Here is a 19,666-nt window from a genome sequence, read left to right on the forward strand (position 1 = left end):
TCCATATGTTTAGTCTTTAGTAAGTGACGCTATACCGTCCTATTTTGAGTAAAAGAAGAAAGGGGGTTCTTACAAGAGGGAAATCGGTGACATAGGCGTCGCACATCACCACGTCGGGTGGCTTGTGGACTATGCTCGTGTAGATTATCATGACATTGGAGAACTCGGCGGCAAACCCTAACTGAATCTGAACGCCACACTGAAATTTAAGACACATACTTTCTGGGAGTTCTGAAAAAGAACAAAAAGAACAACTTATTTGAGAAGTGCTTGGTAAGTGTTCTGATAAGCAACAGGCAATTGTTCTTTATGGGACAAAATATAGTGAGAGCTTCTGCTTTCGCTTAAAAATGTTCTATAACACATTGTTGAAAAACACACAGACACACATGCATGCACTTAAAGAAAGAGAAAAAAAAAAAAGCCCCATGTTCTGCTGGTCAAGCAAATAAGAATCTTTCATTGACTATTTCCTTATAGTTCTCATCCCTCTGCATATGTAACTTTCACAGTAGGAATCGAAAGTATCCATACAGTTGTAGATAAATTTTCACTGTTCCCTCAATCTTCATGAAAACAGTTAAGAAAGCATAATGTCACTGAATATTTGTTACTTTGAACAATTCCACTACTCTTGAGTATCTGTGGTATTTCTGGGTTTAATTGTTTTTCTATCATAGTCATTATTTCGAATATATATGTACTTAATGCTTTAGGATTATTAGATACAGCTACTCGAAGGTCCCTCACACATGTGACATCTCCTTTTATATAGAATATAAATAGATCTCACCATAACATTTCCAAAATGAAGTAACATTAATTTTCAAAGTGTGTACCTAGTTGATGGTATTAAAAAGGAAAAACTGTACTATCATAGTTTTAATTTTATTTTCTCTAATTACTACTTAAGTTTACCATTTTCTGTATTTGTTTCTTATTTATTTATTTATTTTTAAAAAATTTTATTTATTTATGATAGTCACAGAGAGAGAGAGAAAGAGAGAGGCAGAGACACAGGCAGAGGGAGAAGCAGGCTCCATGCACCGGGAGCCCAACGTGGGATTCGATCCTGGGTCTCCAAGATCGTGCCCTGGGCCAAAGGCAGGCGCTAAACTGCTGTGCCACCCTGTATTTGTTTCTTAATTATTAATATATTCTCAATTGTGTAGGCTGAATTTGCATCCTTTGATGATTAACTGAGGGAGTCTTAATGTTTTTCCTTTTACCACTTTGCGTGCGCTCTTTAACATAAAAAATACCAAATCTGTTACAAAAAAAAAAAAAAAGCTCTTTCTAGACAAACTCTCCACGTCTCTAGAGCCTGTTCGCCTTTGGTAAGGTGACATTTACCCATATCTAAAAGATAAGAATTAAGTATTATTTTAAGACCACAATTTTTTCATTATGTTTTAAATATTTAGGCCAAGAACTATCCTGCAAATCCAGTGATGTTTTCAGTATCACTTACTCACTCAACAACTATTTTCCTGAACACCTAGTATGTGCCAGGCATAGTTCAAAGTAAAGAACAGATAAAAATATTGGACGAGCCCATGTCTAAAGTTTCTTTCTTTTTTTTTAATGCGAAGTCCTAATTGGCTTTATTAGGCAGGCAATTCATGAATTCAGCAGCATCTCATACAGCAAGTAAAGAAATGCTCTCTTTGTTTCATTTCATAAAGGTTGTATTTACTGTTGATTTTTACCACCACGATTTTGTTACTGTTGTTGTTTAGGGCTTTTTTTAAAGGAAAAGAATCAATTTCTTTCTTTTTTTTTTTTTTTCATTTCAATTACTTATCCAACTATCTGAAAAACCAAGACACTATATTTGTGGCATTTTATTTTAATGTGCTTTAACATATTTACCAAAAATATATCTTAGAGAACAGACTACTAGAAAAGGAAAGATATTATATAGAAGTTCAACGAATACAACTTTCAATTATCTACAGTAAGGGATACATAATATAGATATTTGGGACTCACAACAAATCTAAAATCTTCATTTCGGTCAATAATTTAAACTTACTTTTTCACTAAGTCACATAGAATTACCCAGGGTAATGAAGTTACGGGTATGATTTCCACCTCACCTTCTATTGTCTTGCTCACTGACTCATGGATTCAAGAGTCAAAGACAGAGAATACTCAGTAATATTTATGAGCACGTAGTATTTGCTGACGAGCGTGCTTCTCTATTTACGTGTGTGATCTCATTCAAGCCCAGCAACCTTACCAGGTATTATTTTTTGTCCCCATTTATAGGTAACGTGCTTATCCAGTGGTAGAGACAGGATCAGAACCCAAACCTGTCTGATTTTTCAAATAGCACACTTCCAACAGCTCACAAAAGAATAGGATCTAAGGGACTGTATATTACATAAGTTGTTTAGTCTTGGGTTTGCCCACCAGGCTAAAATATTTTCACTACAAAATCAAGAGGAAAACTATTTATTCAGGAGAGAAAAAATCTCCTTCATCATTTAATGCAGCATAGTATAGAAAAATCTCACAAAAAGCCAGACGTCACCATACCATGTGCCTTGGCCCATTGTAGATTCCGAACCAGAGATTCTGCGGAATAGGCTGTTCCCTGAATCGGGTCAGTAAGTGCTCTCTTTTCAGATAAGCTACTCCGGATCTCTAGAGCCTGTTTGCCTTTGGTAAGGTGACATTTCCCCATATCTGAAAGATAAGAAATAAGTATTAAGACCACAATCTTTCTGTGTTTAAAATATTTAAGTCAAGAATTCTCCAGCAAATCCAGTTACGGCCTCAGTATCACTCACGCACTCAACAACTATTTTCTTGAACACGTACTATGTGCCAGGCACGGTTCAAAGTAATGAGCAAACAGAGAAAATATTGGGCCAGGCCACTTCTAAAGGCCCCCTTTTAGCTTTTATCTTCTATAATTCTATTATCGTATCCCTAATATTTGAAGCTTTAACATTTACAAAGATCTAGAAGTATATTCTTTACTACAAGGGTAGACATGGTAATTTTATGTCTATACTCTGCTGAGAAATACATGTATTTAGTAAACAAATGACTACTTATCTATGAGAAAGGAAGATATCATGCCATCTTTATCTCAGATATCTTCAAGAAATAATGTGTTACAACCACTGATATGGCTAAATCACCATAAGTCCTCTCTCCCCTGACTCAAAATAAGCACCATCCAATGTAGTATGTATATTCCCGTGCATATCTTAATTTTCACTCATGCATAGGCACTGGTAAGTAGTTTATGCCAATGTTTTAGGTTTTAAGCTTAACAAATGTTATGCTGTATGCATGCTTTGTGTTTTCACCCAACATGTTTTAGGCAAGGACTTGTGACAATTGATAAACATAAATTTAAATTTACAAAGCCATATATATCATATTCTTTAATATGAATAAATTATAGTTTCTCTTACTTCTATTTTTATTATTATTTATTATTATTATTAATTAATAAAGTCATAAAGTAATAATATCTGGCCCCTGGTATGTAGTTACTTAACTGAAAAAAAAAAAGAGGTAAAACTAAGATTCTGAAAGAGAAGAATCTATTCTTAAATAGAAGCTAAATATAAAAAACAGATGAAAGCAGAACTTTTCCGGTTGAAGCAGGATGGTGGGGGGAGGTCAAAGATCTGGCTATGTTAAATGGGAAAGTGGTTAAGTCAGGTGATCCAGCTAAGAGATCTACACACAGATAAAAATATGAAAATAAACAAAGGTGACTCACAGCTCTTAGTGAAATACTCACATACCTTATCCTCTACATGCCATCTTTGGAACACCCATGAAACTCCATTTTCCATGGGCTAGTTCATAAAAGAATTGCCTTTGGGTATGGTTTTTAAAATGGCATTTCAAAAAAATACCTGGCAGTCTACTGGTATAGTAGGGTATGTACTTGTTCAGCACCCGATGGGAGCATAACATTATCCCGAGAAGGAAAAGGCAGAGAAGGAAATGGAAGACATGATGTTAGCCATCTAGGATTGTGTCCTGAAAGCAGAATTTAAAAACCACTAAGGGGCAGCCCGGGTGGCTCAGCGGTTTAGCGCCGCCTTCAGCCCAGGGCCTGATCCTGGAGACCTGGGATCGAGTCCCACATCAGGCTCCCTGCATGGAGCCTGCTTCTCCCTCTGCCTGTGTCTCTGCCTCTCTTTCTCTCTCTGTGTGTGTCTCTCATGAATAAATAAAATCTTTAAAAAAAAAAAAAAACACTAAGTCGGGATGCCTACGTGGCTCAGTGGTTGGGCATCTGCCTTTAGCTCAGGGCATGATCCCGGGATCGAGTCCTGCTTTGGGCTCCCTGCAAAGAGCCTGCTTCTCCCTCTGCCTGTGTCTCTGGCCCTCTCTGTGTGTCTCTCATGAATGAATAAATAAAATCTTAAAAAAACAAACAAACCCATAAGTCCATCATGAAAAAAATGAACCCAGGCTTCTCCACTAGGGCCTCAAAATTTCTATAAAGTTGTATCTGTCTGTTACAGGGAGAGGATGCTCTCTGGATGTTTTTTTTTTTTTTTTTTTTTTCTCTGCACTAGGCTTGAGGCACAGAGCAGTGAGGATGAAACTTCACAGATTCCAGTCTTGCCTGGGACCAGCTTTGCAGCTGGATCATGCTGCAGAGATGGCACAGAGCTCAGTCACCAGGGAAAGGAGGAGGGAGGAAGAAGCAAAACAGGAGTGCTGCTGAACATTCTAGAAAAAATTGTTTTACAAAAATAAATACTAATTCCAAACCTGCACAATAACAGTAGGAATAAAATAATTATCAGAGAACCCTGGGTAGCTTTCTCTTTATTTATTTTACCTTCTGCAACTTCATCCAGTAACACAGTAATTTTCTTGTCTTCTAATAACCTATCTTTTAAAAATTTCATGAAAATTCCATTTGCCAACCCAGAATGCTGGATTTCAAAAGCTTCTGCTCCTTGACACCTTAAACACAGCAAAAAGACAGAAAATTTTTAAAAAGTTAACAGTTGCCACGTGGGGCTTATATAAATACTGATGAGCCTCATTTGCTTGCCTCTCTGCCTTTTGAATGACACTCTCATTAAAGAGTTAATCTTTTTTTTTTTTCTTTTTTTTTTTTTTAATTTATTTATTCATGATAGTCACACGGAGAGAGAGAGAGAGAGAGGCAGGGACACAGGCAGAGGGAGAAGCAGGCTCCAAGCACCGGGAGCCCAATGTGGGATTCGATCCCGAGTCTCCAGGATCACGCCCTGGGCCAAAGGCAGGCGCCAAACCGCTGCGCCACCCAGGGATCCCTAAAGAGTTAATCTGTAGGGCACCTGGGTGGCTCAGTGGTTGAGCGGCTGCTTTTGGCTTGGGTCATGATCCTGGGGTCCTGGGATAGAGTCTCACAGGGAGCCCTCTTCTGTCTCTGCCTCTCTCGGTGTCTCTCATGAATAAATAAAATCTTAGGAAAAAAAAGTTAATTTTTAAGCAGGAACTAAATGCTCTCGCGTTTAGTAAAAAGAAGATGCCAAGATACGAGGAGTAAAAGTCAATTACTTAACTCATTTGTCCTATTAAGAATATTAGGGACGAAAATGTATGCCTACATTTCTACAGATATATCTAGGCTTCTAACCTATAATCAAAAGGAAGTCATTGAAAAATGAAGGCATCTTGAACACAAATGCAAAATTTCCTTACGTGGCATATCCAAAGACAATGTTGGCGGTGACTTTTAGTGCATCCAAGATTGGGATGGTATCATCATAGTCGTTTCTATTTAAAAGGGAGGAGGAAGGAGGATAGATACAAATGTGAAAAAAATTAAGCAGTATTTAAAGAGAGCATAAATAATAATATGATGCAAAATCTGAGAATGCTATTCAATTACACATAAATTAAGATTATAGATTCAAAATTCCTATTATCAAATCAGGCACATATTTGCCCCAAATAACCCAGGGCTCCTCTGCTGTTGAGACAGCCAACAGCCACATCATCCGCTCTCTGGTTTGCTTCAAAACCGGAGTTATATCTGAACTCTGGCACTGGTTTTTGATCGGTAAATGCTGAGCAAGTACAAAACCATATTTCGGAGAGGGATAATCACTGGTTCTATTCCCTAGTAACACGGTGGCCAACAACTGGGACCCAAACCCTTTCTGTATATGCGAGCCCAGGACTGCCAGAGGCCCCCCCTCTGCGGGGGCTGCTTCTATCAATTCCTGGAGAAACGAATGCACCAATTACTAGACACATCTGCAGGTGTTCTGAGGTATGAATAAATACCCACACCTCTGAGTTTCTCACTTCTGTTCTCTAACAACTAGGAAAAAAGTTAAAGTAATTAAATACATAGAACATGTATTTTTCCCTTAGTTTCCTTCTTAGTCGGTTTCAATCTAATTACAAACTCACAAGCTTAAGTGCTCCTTAGAATTCCCAGGTTTGTCTCAGATTTAACTCTCAAGGCTGATATTTACCTAACTCCAGGGAACTTTGTTTAACAAAGATGAGGCAGTTTACCTTTTCCTACACATGTCCAACAAGAACACGTTGAGTCCAGTTTCTTTCTCTTGCATCAGTTTCAGTATATTTTGTACACATAGACAGTTTTCAGACCTATATGGATTTGGGGCATCAACAGGGACCATAAAGCTGTTGCCAAAGTTTTCATAACCATGCCCCGCATAATATAATAATCCTGGAAAGGAAAAAAGAAAAGATGTAAAAATTAATTCTAGTTTGCACTCTGAACATGCATGGAGCACTCTTTAGAGAGAAACCTAGACTTTAGTTTTCTTCAAGTTAATGCAAGTTTATTTAAGAGATACTCAATTATAAACACAGTCAATGTTAACTAAGTTTGCACAGAAAAATTTTTTTAAAAGATTTTATTTATTCATGAGAGACACACAGAGAGAGGTAGAGACCCAGGCAGAGGGAGAAGCAGGCTCCTTTTGGGGAGCCTGATGTGGGACTCGATCCCGGGACCCCAAGGTCTTGACCTGAGCCAAAGGCAGATGCTCAACCACTGAGCCACCCAGGCATCCTTGCATGGAAAAATATTTTGACAATGGTTTTCAAGACCAACATTGAGATGCTGTTCTAAAGTATATTTTATTTTTTTAAAGATTTTATTTATTTATTCATGAGAGACGAGACACAGGCAGAGGAAGAAGCAGGTTCCCTGCAGGATGCTCCATGTGGGACTCGATCCCAGGAGCCCCGGGATCATGACCTGAGCCAAAGGCAGATGCTCAACCACTGAGTCCCCCGGGTGACCCCTAAAGTGTATTTTAATTCATAAAAATAACACATTTATAACCAATGGTATAACACAGAATACAATTTTATCTCATGATGTATATAAAAAAGAAAAAGGCTTAATTAAGACTTCTTTGGTGACTCATTTGTCTCCTCTATGAGACCAGGAGCTCCCCCAGAGCAAGGACAGTATTATCTTTATCTGTGTATTCCTGGGACACAGCAGGAGCTTAGCAAGTTTTAACAGATGAACAAATAAACACAATTCAGATGGATATTGCAATGGTAATATCCAATATAAGAAATTCTGCAGGCACTTCCACATAATGTTAGTAAGGGCTATAAAAATATAAATGTAGCTTTTTCTAAGCAGAGAAGGAAAATCTGATTTCATGGATTATTTTTTCCTTTCTGTTATGAGATATAAATATCATTAATTTTCCATCTAGAGTCTCTTGAATTAATAATCTAAAGTCTGGGTTCTAAAGTATTTCATAGATGAGTCATTATTTCTATACCAAGAAATACTATAAAAACTGCACCAAACAACTCAACATTTTCTTTTTTTTTTTTTTCAAGATTTTATTTATTTATTCATGAGAGGCACAGAGAGAGAGAGAGAGAGACAGACAGACAGACACAGGCAGAGGGAGAAGCAGGCTCCAGGCAGGGGGCCCGACGTGGGACTCGATCCTGGGTCTCCAGGATCACACCCTGGGCTGAAGGCAGCGCTAAACCACTGGCCACCTGGGCTGCCCAACTCAACATTTTCTTAAAAAGAAGTCTGTTTTGGCTGTAAAACAACAACAACAACACCCAAAATATCAGTATGGGCTTCTTTATAAAAATATCTGACAGAAATACTTGTGAAGACATGTTCCCCTGAGCATGTGGTCTTTTGGGCCCACTAATTTTTTTATCTCAGTATTCTGGATATGATGACTTCTTTCTAGGATATACTCTAATGTCAACAATAAAATGGGATTTAGACAGGGAACAACAGGAAAGCTAATCCTTTGTATCTATAGCCCCACTTCCTTTTTTTTTTTTAATTTTTATTTATTTATGATAGTCACAGAGAGAGAGAGAGGCAGAGACACAGGCAGAGGGAGAGGTAGGCTCCATGCACCGGGAGCCCAATGTGGGATTCGATCCCGGGTCTCCAGGATCGCGCCCTGGCCAAAGGCAGGCGCCAAACCGCTGCGCCACCCAGGGATCCCTATAGCCCCAATTCCTAACAAAGAATGTGGCTCTGAACATTAAGCAACTTGCTTCATTTGGTCCTAGAGGGCAGGACCCAGGTCTACTGTTCTCAAACTCCTACTAAAATGAGAAATAGGTTTTTTTCATGTCACCTTTCAGGTAAAAAAAAAAAAAAAAAGTCAGAATGGGCACATTCATTTATTCAGGTGGGTTTATTCCACCTCTGTGCCCTGAATGAAACCGTGTATGTGCCAAAAGAAACGCAAAAGAAAAGGAAGACAAAGTTCCTGCTCCAGGGAACTCTCAACTCATTCAGGCCTGCTCGTGCTTGTGCTGTTAGTCAAAAAACAAAAAAAGTCAGTAAATAATGAAATACCATAAAATACCATAAATTGTGTGATTAAGGAAACCTTGCACGATTGGAGTAGATGCAGAGAGGACTCAGGGTGCAGTGACACAGCAATGGGTGGCCCTGAGAGTCAATGGGTACAATGTGGGAAGGCAGAGAAAGAGTGAGCTTCATTACAGGCAGGGGGTAAGAGAAACGAGGTGTGGACCTGGAATGACAGCTAATAGAAAGGACACCAGCCTGGCAAGGAATCAAATTATCATTGTAAATGGGAGTAAGAGTGCACTGATTGGGAGCATTCTGAAAATCATGACACAGGGAGTGGATTTAATTCACTAAACAACAGAGATCAAGTACATGAAAAGATAACCTGAAGAATGAGGGAGAATGTTTGCAAATCACGTATCTAAAAGGACAACTTGTACCTAGAGTATGTACATAAAGAACCCTTCAATTTGACCATTAGAAGGCAAATCCCCAAGTAAAAAATGGGCAAAGGACCTGAATAAACATTTCTCCCAAGAGGATATACAAATGCAAAAAAGCACATGCAAAACAAAAAAAAAAAAGCAGAGCAAAACAAAAACGATGAAATACCACTTTACACTTCCTAGGGCGGCTGTAATGAAGACACAGGCAGTAACGAGTGTTGGCAAGGAGGCAGAGAAAGTGGAAACTTCACTTATTTCTGGTGGGAATACATAACAGTGCAAGCACCCTGGAAGGAGGTTAGGCAGTTCCTCAAAAAGTTAAACTTAGAATTATCATATACCCAGGAATTGCAATCCCAGGAACATACACCCAAGAGGCCTGAAAACGTGTGTCCACACAAGACTGTGTACACGAATGTTCAAGGCAGTGCTATTCACAGTATCTACACCATTTAAACAGCCTAGATGTCCACCTGCTGATGAGAGGAAATGTGATGCGTCCACACAGTGGATGATGACCCAGCCATAATAGTAAAGCAACAACATGGATGAACCTTGAAAACATTATGCTAAGTGAAAAAAAAACAGTCACAAAAGGACACGTATGGAATGATTCCATTCTATGGAAGGTCTCAAAAAAGGCAAATCCATAAAGCTAGAAAGGAGTTGTGTTGTTGCCAGGGGTTTGGGATAAGAAGGAATGAAGAGTGAGTGCGGAGAGACATGGGGATTCTTTCTGGGGTAGGGGAAGAGATCTGGAGTTAGGTAACCAATGCACAGCTTTGTAAATATGCGTCCCTCACATACTGGCTTTTATGGACACCCTACAGTTCTATGTATATTTAATTTCTTGGATAAAAATCATAATAGACATTAAGCTTCCAAGCTGGTATAGCTTTTTCATGGTTTTGGAAGCACCTTCATATCCATGAACTGATTTTTGATCCATACAGCAATCTTTAAATGACTTATACCCCTATTTTAGAGATGAGGAAATTCTAAAGAGATCAAATAGACTTGCTTAAAATCACATAGCTGATAGGTGTCTGGACTCCAAAAAGGCATTTTTTTCTCATTATATTTAGGGATTTATAATTTTGAGAGTATAGGGACACCTGGGTGGCTCAGCAGTTGAGAGCCTGCCTTCAGCTCAGGGCATGATCCTGGAGTCTTGGGATTGAGGCCTGCATTGGGCTCCCCACAGGGAGCCTGCTTCTCCCTCTGCCTGTGTCTCTGCCTCTCTCTGTGGGTCTCTCATGAATAAATAAAATCTTTAAAAAATAATTTTGAGAGTATAAATCATGTTCTTTATTTTCTGAATGTCCTTCAACACCTAGCATACTCCTTTATCTGGGCTATAATGTAATAAGGAACATATTTTTTGAATGCATTAAATGAACAATGCAAACCAATCAGGACAGAGGCAGAGCTAGAGAACTTTCCATAAAGGGTCTGATATGCAACAGAAATTGTACCATTTCTACAACTGGCTTTCTTACATAAGCCAGCCAGCCAGGAGGCTCATGGATTGCCTCCATTGCATCTGCATCACGGAACACAACTGTCTGTAGCAAGACTTGTAACTTGGGAGAAGCACCAACTTCAAGGGAAGGTTCGCCCTCCATCGAGCAGGGAAACCTAAGTGTGGTCCGTTATTTCAGAGCCATAAATCCTGCTCTGCAATCACTAAGACACTTAGAACAAAATACCTTTTGTCTACCCCAAAATGACTTATGAAAAACATTTTGCATCAAAGTCTATATCCGAACGACATTGTGGGAGATTAAACATTTTTATGTAAAATAAATTAGATCAAAGCATGGTATTTTAAGGATTGCATGTCTAGTACTGCTTATTAATTGAATCGACTATCCCATCACTCAAGGAGAGGCACACAACATAGGCATCTTCATAAGTGACAAAAAACTTCATGTGGTTAGAAATATAATCCTATCGATTAGAACTTCAGGGAATTTGATTTCTTGGGAACACGATTTCCAAGAATATAGTTCATTACAGATATTTCTTCTTGCCTACAGAGAAAATCATTGTTTGGATGGAAGATTGTCCCACTGGAGCTGAGCTGCAGCACCTAGCAAGGTGCTGATGAGGACATCTGCCACCGCCACCACCGTCACCTACAGAGCTCTTCCTCTGTGCCTGGCACTTTCTGAATAAAGTGCTTGCTTTAATTATATGGTTCTCACCTCCTATAACCCTCATAATATATTTCTCATAAGTAGGTAGATAATATTGTCATCTCCCTTTTACAGATGGAAATACTGAGACACTGAGAGATATAAGAGCTCACATAAATCCACATGACCAACAGGTGACGGAAACAGAATTTGGACACCGGCCAGATCAACCACTGTGCTCCACTATACTGTCTCTTAATAATCTACTGCTGGTTTCCTTCCTCCCTGCCCTCTCCCTCCCTCTCTCTCCCTGTCTCTTTCTTTTTTTTTTTTTTTAAGATTTTATTTATTTATTCATAGATACAGAGAGAGAGAGAGGCAGAGACACAGACAGAGGGAGAAGCAGGCATCATACAGAGAGCCTGACGTGGGACTCGATCCAGGGTCTCCAGGATCACGCCCTGGGCTGCAGGTGGTGCTAAACCGCTGCGCCACCAGGGCTGCCCTCCCTGTCTCTTTCTTAAAAGATTTTGTTTATTCATGAGAGACACAGAGAGAGAGAGAGGCAGAGACACAGGCAGAGGGAGAAGCAGGCTCCCCGCAGGGAGTCTGACGTGGGACTCGACCCAGGACCCTGGGATCACCCCCTGAGCTGAAGGCAGATGCTCAACCACTGAGCCACCCAGGCGCCCTACTACTGGCTTTCTAGTTAACTTTATTCTCAGAAAATACAAAACGTCAGTGTACTGGTTTTTCATGGCTTCACTACACTATCATTTTGAAAACTCCTTCTCCCCCGCCCCCAAATGAAATCTTAGGCTGAATCTTAATAGGTAACAACACGTGAAAGCCGGGTCTCTCTAATTGAGGCCTGCAGTGGAATACTATCTGGTTCAAATCTCCCATCTAAAGATGAAGGAAAACTGGAATTCAGGAAATGGTAACAACAGCCACAATGCTTTTAGTAGGCCAGGCACAGGGATAATTATTTTATCTTCTTTATTCTGCAATCACCTCATCAGGTTAGTCTATCCACTTCAGAAACTCTTGCTTATAAAAGTTAACTCTGTTCTAGTTACACTGGTCAGTAGAAAAGCCCTAGCGCTGGACATGAACGAGTTTACTTAAGGCCTCCTGCTTCACCACCGAGCTCTGCTGAAACGAACGGCTCCCCCAGAATAAACCAGGCTTTTGCCTTATTCTGAGCAGACTCCTCCAATATCCTTCTCCAGAAAAGCACAGCTGAGCTGCGGTGAGCAGTGAGTGCAGGAAGGCACCGGTGGGGGAGATACCAGGCCAGTTGCTCCCTATCAGAGCCTTCCACATATGATAACTGGAAATCTTTATCTTCATTTGTCTGCAAGGACATGTAGTAGAAATCAGTTATTCCTGTTCTTAGAGTGTGTTTTCTATGTTTATATATGTTTTAAAAGTGAATTGCCTATTTTTTGTTCTGTGGCAATTTTTGTTCCTCTTACAAACCCACGGGCAACATGACAAAAGGGCATAAGCCTGAGTGTGTATGCTTTCCACCTCTAGAGCTGTTCATGCTGAAGCTCCCATGGCTCTGCCCCAGCCTCCTCCACCCCGCAGGATACAGCCATGACCCGGGGCTGCCAATTGGAGGTAAAGACACAGTGCAGGAGGAAGGCCTTCGCCCTCAAGCCTCACCACACTTACATGCTATGCACATGTGCCAGATGTCTGGGGTTCATAATCCTTCAAAGTATAATGCAGCTACTCTGTTGAGACACAAATCAGTAGGACTTAAAAGTCTTCTAGCTTTCTTAAGCTGCTATTTTGCTTTAATATGCTTATGTATTCCATACTCCAAGATGATTTTTTTTTTAAAGGCTTTTTAAATTTATTTATTCGTGAGAGACACAGAGAGAGACACAGGCAGAGGGAGAAGCAGGCTCCAAGCAGGGAAGCCCAATGTGGGACTCGATCCCAGGTCTCCAGGATCAGGATGATGTTTTTATACTGGGGCAAAGCCTCAGCATTAGCTGAGCTGTTCTTGCCACAGCTTTCTAATATTTTGGATTCTCTACTTTGAAAGGGCATTAAAAGCTTTGATTTAAAGAGCTAGCTAGGCAAAGGGCTTAAAGCTAAGGTGATAGTGTCAGTAAGAAATGAGAATAATCAAGTACCCAATACTTCATGTAATTCCCTCATTCTTAAAATACTTCACCAACCTGGGGCGCCTGGGTGGCTCAGTCAGATAAGTGTCTGACTCTTGGTTTCAGCTCAGGTCATGATCTCAGCATTGTGGGGTCGGGCCCTGCATCAGGCTCTGTGCTCAGTGCAGAGTCTGCTTGAGACTCTCTCCCTCTCTCTCTGCCCCTACCTCCATGCTTTCTCTCTCTCTCAAATAAATAAATAGATCTTTATAAAATACTTCACCAACCTAAACTCTAAGTTGGTTAATATTTTTCCCTTTTGCCTCATTCCTTTCAGTGACGTTTTAGAAGCCTTTTCTTGGTACTTTATAAACGGAGATAAATTATTTGAGAGAAAGAATCAAACCACCCTCTTAATCTAGATCAAAAGTATGCACACCCATTGCCAAAAAGGCACATTTGTACAGTCTATGTTTTCACAAGAAAAGTGAATACTCATAAAGAAGGTTATGTTATTACTACATCAACATAACTGAAATCCCAAATTTGAGATATTTAGTTGTGTCACAACTGTAATCCTTATTATTTACGAGGAAACTTATTTAAATATTTAAAATTTTAAGACTCCCCATCTCATATACAGTGACATATTAAATATTGGAAAAAAAAAAGTTTTTCTTCCATTAAAAATTTTCTTTTGAGACCCATTAGCAATTCCACCAAGCTCACCTCATCATACTAGTCTAATCATAAATTAAAGGCTAAATTTAGAAATTATTGAAGTAAAATAATTCGAAAGATATAGGAGCTAAACTGGTACTTTTTGTTTATCACCAGCATGCCTAACAATAGGCCTGCAGATGCCACTCCTCTCGCAGTCAAATGCCACGGCACGGTATCACAGTGTGCACACCCTGTGAGATACGGCTCAGACCAGCCAGCCAGCTGGCCTTTCATTTGTGCTTATACCCATTACAAGAAGGAAGTCACCAAAGAAATATACTGACAGCATATTCCGTGTCTTTAAAAAATCTTTACCATACATGTGGTGTTCTTAATATTTAGATGAGGAATGCGTAAAATGATTACAAATTATTTACCATTAGAATTTTTGTGGCGGTCCACCTTTAACTATGTTTGTATAGAGCTTTAGTTTACAAATTGTTTTCATATGCTCCATTCACCAACATATCCTTGCTAAATTCTAGCTCCCATTAAAGGACAAGAAAATGCCATGCAATAGTTAGAAAAAGGAATAAAACATATAGAATGTACACTTGATGACCTTTGTCCTACACACACACACAGCAGTACTGTACATATATGAGTCCACAATTTGCCATCTGGTCATTAAGCTTCACTGCACTTCAGCTCTTATCAATAAAAAACAAAATCACACACACACACACACAAAATCACCTAAAGTAGGAAAGAATTCTAATAAGAATAATATTGTTTTGATAAAACAAGAGACATGAAAGGAAAGACATTGAGCTAAGTAGTTATTCACATGGAACTACAGAATGAAGATCAGATCCATCACTTTTACAAGAATAAAATTCTTCATTGAGATGTATTTACCATACCCAATCTTTGATTTTTATCTCTTACCATAACTTGTGCAATGAAGAGTAAAATAATTATAGAAACAAAGATTACAAATATCTTACCATATACTCCTTTGTCTAAAAGTAATAAAAATTCATCCACGGCATTTCGCATCTCGTATTCAGTAAGATCCAAGAGTGAAACAACTTTGAAATCTAGTTGTCTTAACAAGTTGGTCAATTCATATACATCCACCAAAGGAGCTTTAAGCTTGGGGTGCTCCCAGTAATTCATATTTCCTATCAAAAGAGCAACTTTGTCCTTTGCTGTTAAACAAAAACAAAAACAAAAACAAAAAAAAAAAAAAAAGGAGGGGGGAGGTGAATGAGAGATTGAGAAGAGGACATAAAGATTAAAACAAAACCTATAGAAATGGCATAATTATAATAAAATGTCTGCTTTACAAATAAGATCTCATTACTATTTAATTTCATTTTGGAACTATCACTTTACAGTACAGAGTAGACCACTTTATATAGTAAACTCTACTGATGAACACAGGCTGATAACTCAAACAACTGAAACCAAACTTAGTGATGCTTTTGAGAACGAGGCAAAGGATATTTATGAGCTGCATATGATGCATCAGTATGGTAACTAGTATTGAATTAATACCTTCATTGAGTTACAACAAAAGTAGAGAATATAATATTCAACTAGACGTTTGAAGCAAATTTAAACAAGCAACATTAGTAATTGGGTTACCGTCAAATTAGGTTGTTTGGTGACAGTGGAAGAGGCTAAAGAAAAAAGAAATACCAAAAAGAGGAACGGGATGAGTTCTTGTCAGAGCAAGTAAGGGGAAAACCAAAGGCGAGAGAAAAGCAGGGACTTAACAAGAACTCTATCTGTATTTTTTCAGTTGATGTGCTGTCTCCTTTTGGTTTCTTAAAAAAAAAAAAAAAAAAAAAAAAAAATCCCTGGTTTGGGTGACCTTAGGGATATGTGAAGACCTTCTGTATGAATATCTTAACAGTTTATTTTCTGACCTTAGTGGAGAGACTTTGTTCAAAGATGTACACTCATCAATCATACAAAGAATTTTTATGTTTTTAAGGGGCAAAAAGATCTACATTTATGCCTTAGAAAGTACCAGCTAGCTTTACCATGTATAGCTTGTCTCAAAATGGCTGTAGAAGGCTGGTCTTTAGAACTACACCTTTGCTAGTCTGGGGTGGGGTTAGTGGTTAAAGATCTGAGACCAGGCCATGGCAGTAGTAACCTGTTATGATGTTTTTCTTGAAGACTGGCAGTAGGGGATGGGCAGCCCAGATTATGGTACAAACCATGACAGAGACACAAGGGAACAGCAGAGAAGGTGTAGCAAGAGCATGTGGCAGTACTCAGCCAACTGGCCAAGGAGCCGCCCTGGGTAGGAGTGTGAGCCTCTGACTGACACAGGTGAGGACTAGGTGACCAACCTCTGTCCCTAAACACTGCTTAAAATTATAATGAACACTACTCTTATGAAATTGAAACCAGCACAAATCATCACACTGCTGACTTGATGTCTGCAATAGGGAACAGAATTTCCAAAATTTCAAATCATTAAATGGATTAAAACTTTCGGGGAAACTTCTTTTCTTTCCACAGAACATTTCATTTAAGTCTAGTGTTAAGCAAGGTCTGGAGAAAAACTAGCACCAACTCAAAGAATGGGACTCTCTCAAAGTGAAAGAAAACCCCACTGTGTGAAAAGCCTCAGTACTTTTATGTCATGGTATCTTTATTCTATATTTACATTCTTAGAGATTTCTTGCAAGTTGCTTATTCCCATGAATATATCTATTTTAGAAAAATGAAATCATACTTAAGCATTTCTACTTTAGTAAAAGTCACTTCAAGTCCTATATAAATGATAATCCTTTATTCAAAAGAAAAGGTCAATTATTAAGATTATTTAAAACATAAGGATTCAGGGCAGCCCCGGTGGCTCCACGGTTTAGCGCCACCTTCAGCCCAGGGCCTGATCCTGGAGACCTGGGATCGAGTCCCAGGTCGGGCTCCCTGCATGGAGCCTGCTTCTCCCTCTGCCTGTGTCTCTGCCTCCCTCTCTTTCTCTCTCTCCCTCTCTCTCTCTGTATCTCTCATTATAAATCAATCAATCAATCAATCAATCAATCTTTAAAAAAAAAACCCATAAGGATTCAGACATAGTTTCTACTGAACTGCTTTAGTTCTAAGAATCATTGTAGAAGTTGAGGACACTCAGGATAGATTTCAATAGGAGGCAGTATAAAACTTAACATTAGGGTTTTGTTTTGTTTTGTTTTAATTTCTTCTTAAATAAACTAGATCGATACTCTTTTTTTTTTTAATTTTTTTTTTAAATTTATTTATGATAGTCACAGAGAGAGAGAGAGAGAGAGAGGCAGAGACATAGGCAGAGGGAGAAACAGGCTCCATGCGCCGGGAGCCCGATGTGGGATTCGATCCCGGGTCTCCAGGATCGCGCCCCGGGCCAAAGGCAGGCGCCAAACCGCTGCGCCACCCAGGGATCCCCTAGATCGATACTCTTATACCAAAGTACCCACTATATACCAAAGTACCCAGCAAGACTGTTAGCTGACTAATCCACAGAAAGAAAATTCTCAGTGCATTTGTTAGCACATCAACCCCCTCAGAATTTAGACCTCAGAATTTACAGTGACAGACTCAGTGCAATCTACCTCTAACTGTGTGTGGGGGGGCAAGTAAGAGAATGTGTGTCTCTGGCTTACACCTTACAGCCCAAATCATGGGTTCCCAAAGTTTTTCAGGTAGTAAAGTATTTGTAAATCCCAGAGGGTTTTTTTGATGGAATATTATAATTTAATGCTATATATGTCCTAGACTAAGTTTTATTGGCAAAAAACAATTATAAGGACTATAACAGGAAAAAAAAAATCACTGGAGTCTGGGGGGTAAAGGACCAGCTGTCAAACTAAGTTGTTTTTGCTAATGTCAATTCTTTATTCATGGATTGAGTCATCTATTTAGAAAGAACACTTGGCACAGTTTATAGAAGGCCAGGGTTCAACGATTTAAAAACTACATGGCTCAAAATGTATCGGTAGTTGACCATAGCTCTTTAAAAAAATTTTCCCTAATGACTATTTTTAATGGCCAATTCCTAAAATGTCTTAATGCATTTTCTTGAGTTTAATGGTAATACAGATGATGGGTAAGTGAATCTTACCTTGCCCAATCTACATGTGAAACAGTTCCTTAGTGACAGGCGAAGTGCGGTGCATTTGGAACAGAGAAGCAGACCGCAGTGGTCAATATAAGAGATGACAAAGACCCGTTCCAGGAATTGGTTGTAGAAAAGAAAAGGAAAAGCCAGACTTTAGAGATACGACAGAGAAAGAAGCGGTAAAATGTGAAGTTAAGGAGATAAGGGTAAGGAATCAAAGACAATTTCAAAATAGCAACTACATAAGCAATTCATGATGGTTTGCAAGTGATAAAATAGATGGAAGAAATCTTCTGAAGAAAAACATTTACTGTAAGAGCCACCCACAACTTCTTGAACACAAACCATTTATTGGAAAAAGGAAACATAAATGCCAGTTGATCAAGCAATAGAGTAATAAAACCACTTCAGAAAGATATTTTAACATGCTCCTAGGCATCTTCCAAAGCTTAATGCAATGTATTCTTCAAAAACCGGCACAATGTTACAGCACTAATTCCACGTCAGAAATTATTCTAACAGTGTGTTATTCATCTTGTCTCATCCAAAATAAATAATATTCTTAAGCACCTGGAAAGAACCTGACACAGATTAAGTGCTATTTAGGTATTTGCTAAATAAAAAAATCTTTGGCTATTAAAAATTGAGTATTAGCATCAAATTTGACTGAATATACAGTTCTTGTTGGTTTGCACACAATCTTTTAATCTCTGTGTCCTACAGAGTAAAGTCTAAGCCTACTTCCCCAGATGGGGTAAAAGGGAGGACCTCTGAGGAGCCACGCTATCCTTGTCCTCAGGGTACAGAACTGCACCCCAGCCCCCCCACCCTGAATGTGGGCAGCCCCTAATTCTCTCTGAACAACATAATTTGGTGTGAGACTTGCCAGTTCTGGATCTAAACCCTAGGAAGTTTGGAAGATTCACACCTTTGAGACCCAGCCACCATGTAAAGAAATTTAGCTACATGGCAATATCACATGGGGAAGGAGGAGGACAGGGAGGGGAGAGAGTGAAGTAGGCCCACAGTTGTACAACAGGAAAACAGAGGAGCACAAATCCTGTTTAAAGGGGCAGCCACACTTTAGCACAGCTACCCTCAAAAGCTACCACTTTTCAAAAGAACGCAGAAATCTAAATTTGCTCCCTATGTCTGGAAGGTCCTTCTGTTCATCTTTTCTTAAAACAGTTTTTTTTTTTTTAAATTTTTAAGTAATCTTTATATCCAATATGGGGCTTGAACTCACAACCCTGAGATCAAGAGTCACATGCTCCACTCACCAAGCCAACCAGGTGCCCCTCTATTCATCCTTTAAAATATAGAACTGCTATTGCAACCTCTCTGCTGCTTCTCCAATCTCTAACTGCACCAAGAGATAGTATTAATCACTTCTGTGT

At 39.1% G+C, this 19,666-nt stretch overlaps 1 protein-coding gene across 1 annotated transcript in view; it reads right to left on the reverse strand.

The window, feature by feature from the left end:
* Window positions 1–19,666, reverse strand: part of MALT1 (MALT1 paracaspase) — a 60,965-nt gene that overhangs the window by 6,165 nt on the left and 35,134 nt on the right. Inside the window, exons 10-15 of the mRNA XM_077876119.1 lie at window positions 15,157–15,360; window positions 6,505–6,682; window positions 5,680–5,754; window positions 4,826–4,953; window positions 2,542–2,691; window positions 74–231 (exon numbers count right to left, since the gene is read on the reverse strand). Of these exons, the coding sequence (XP_077732245.1) occupies window positions 74–231; window positions 2,542–2,691; window positions 4,826–4,953; window positions 5,680–5,754; window positions 6,505–6,682; window positions 15,157–15,360 (893 nt within the window). The remainder of the gene's footprint in view (window positions 1–73; window positions 232–2,541; window positions 2,692–4,825; window positions 4,954–5,679; window positions 5,755–6,504; window positions 6,683–15,156; window positions 15,361–19,666) is intronic.

This window comes from Canis aureus, chromosome 1 (assembly GCF_053574225.1).
Source record: "Canis aureus isolate CA01 chromosome 1, VMU_Caureus_v.1.0, whole genome shotgun sequence".
Taxonomy (NCBI): Eukaryota; Metazoa; Chordata; class Mammalia; order Carnivora; family Canidae; genus Canis; species Canis aureus.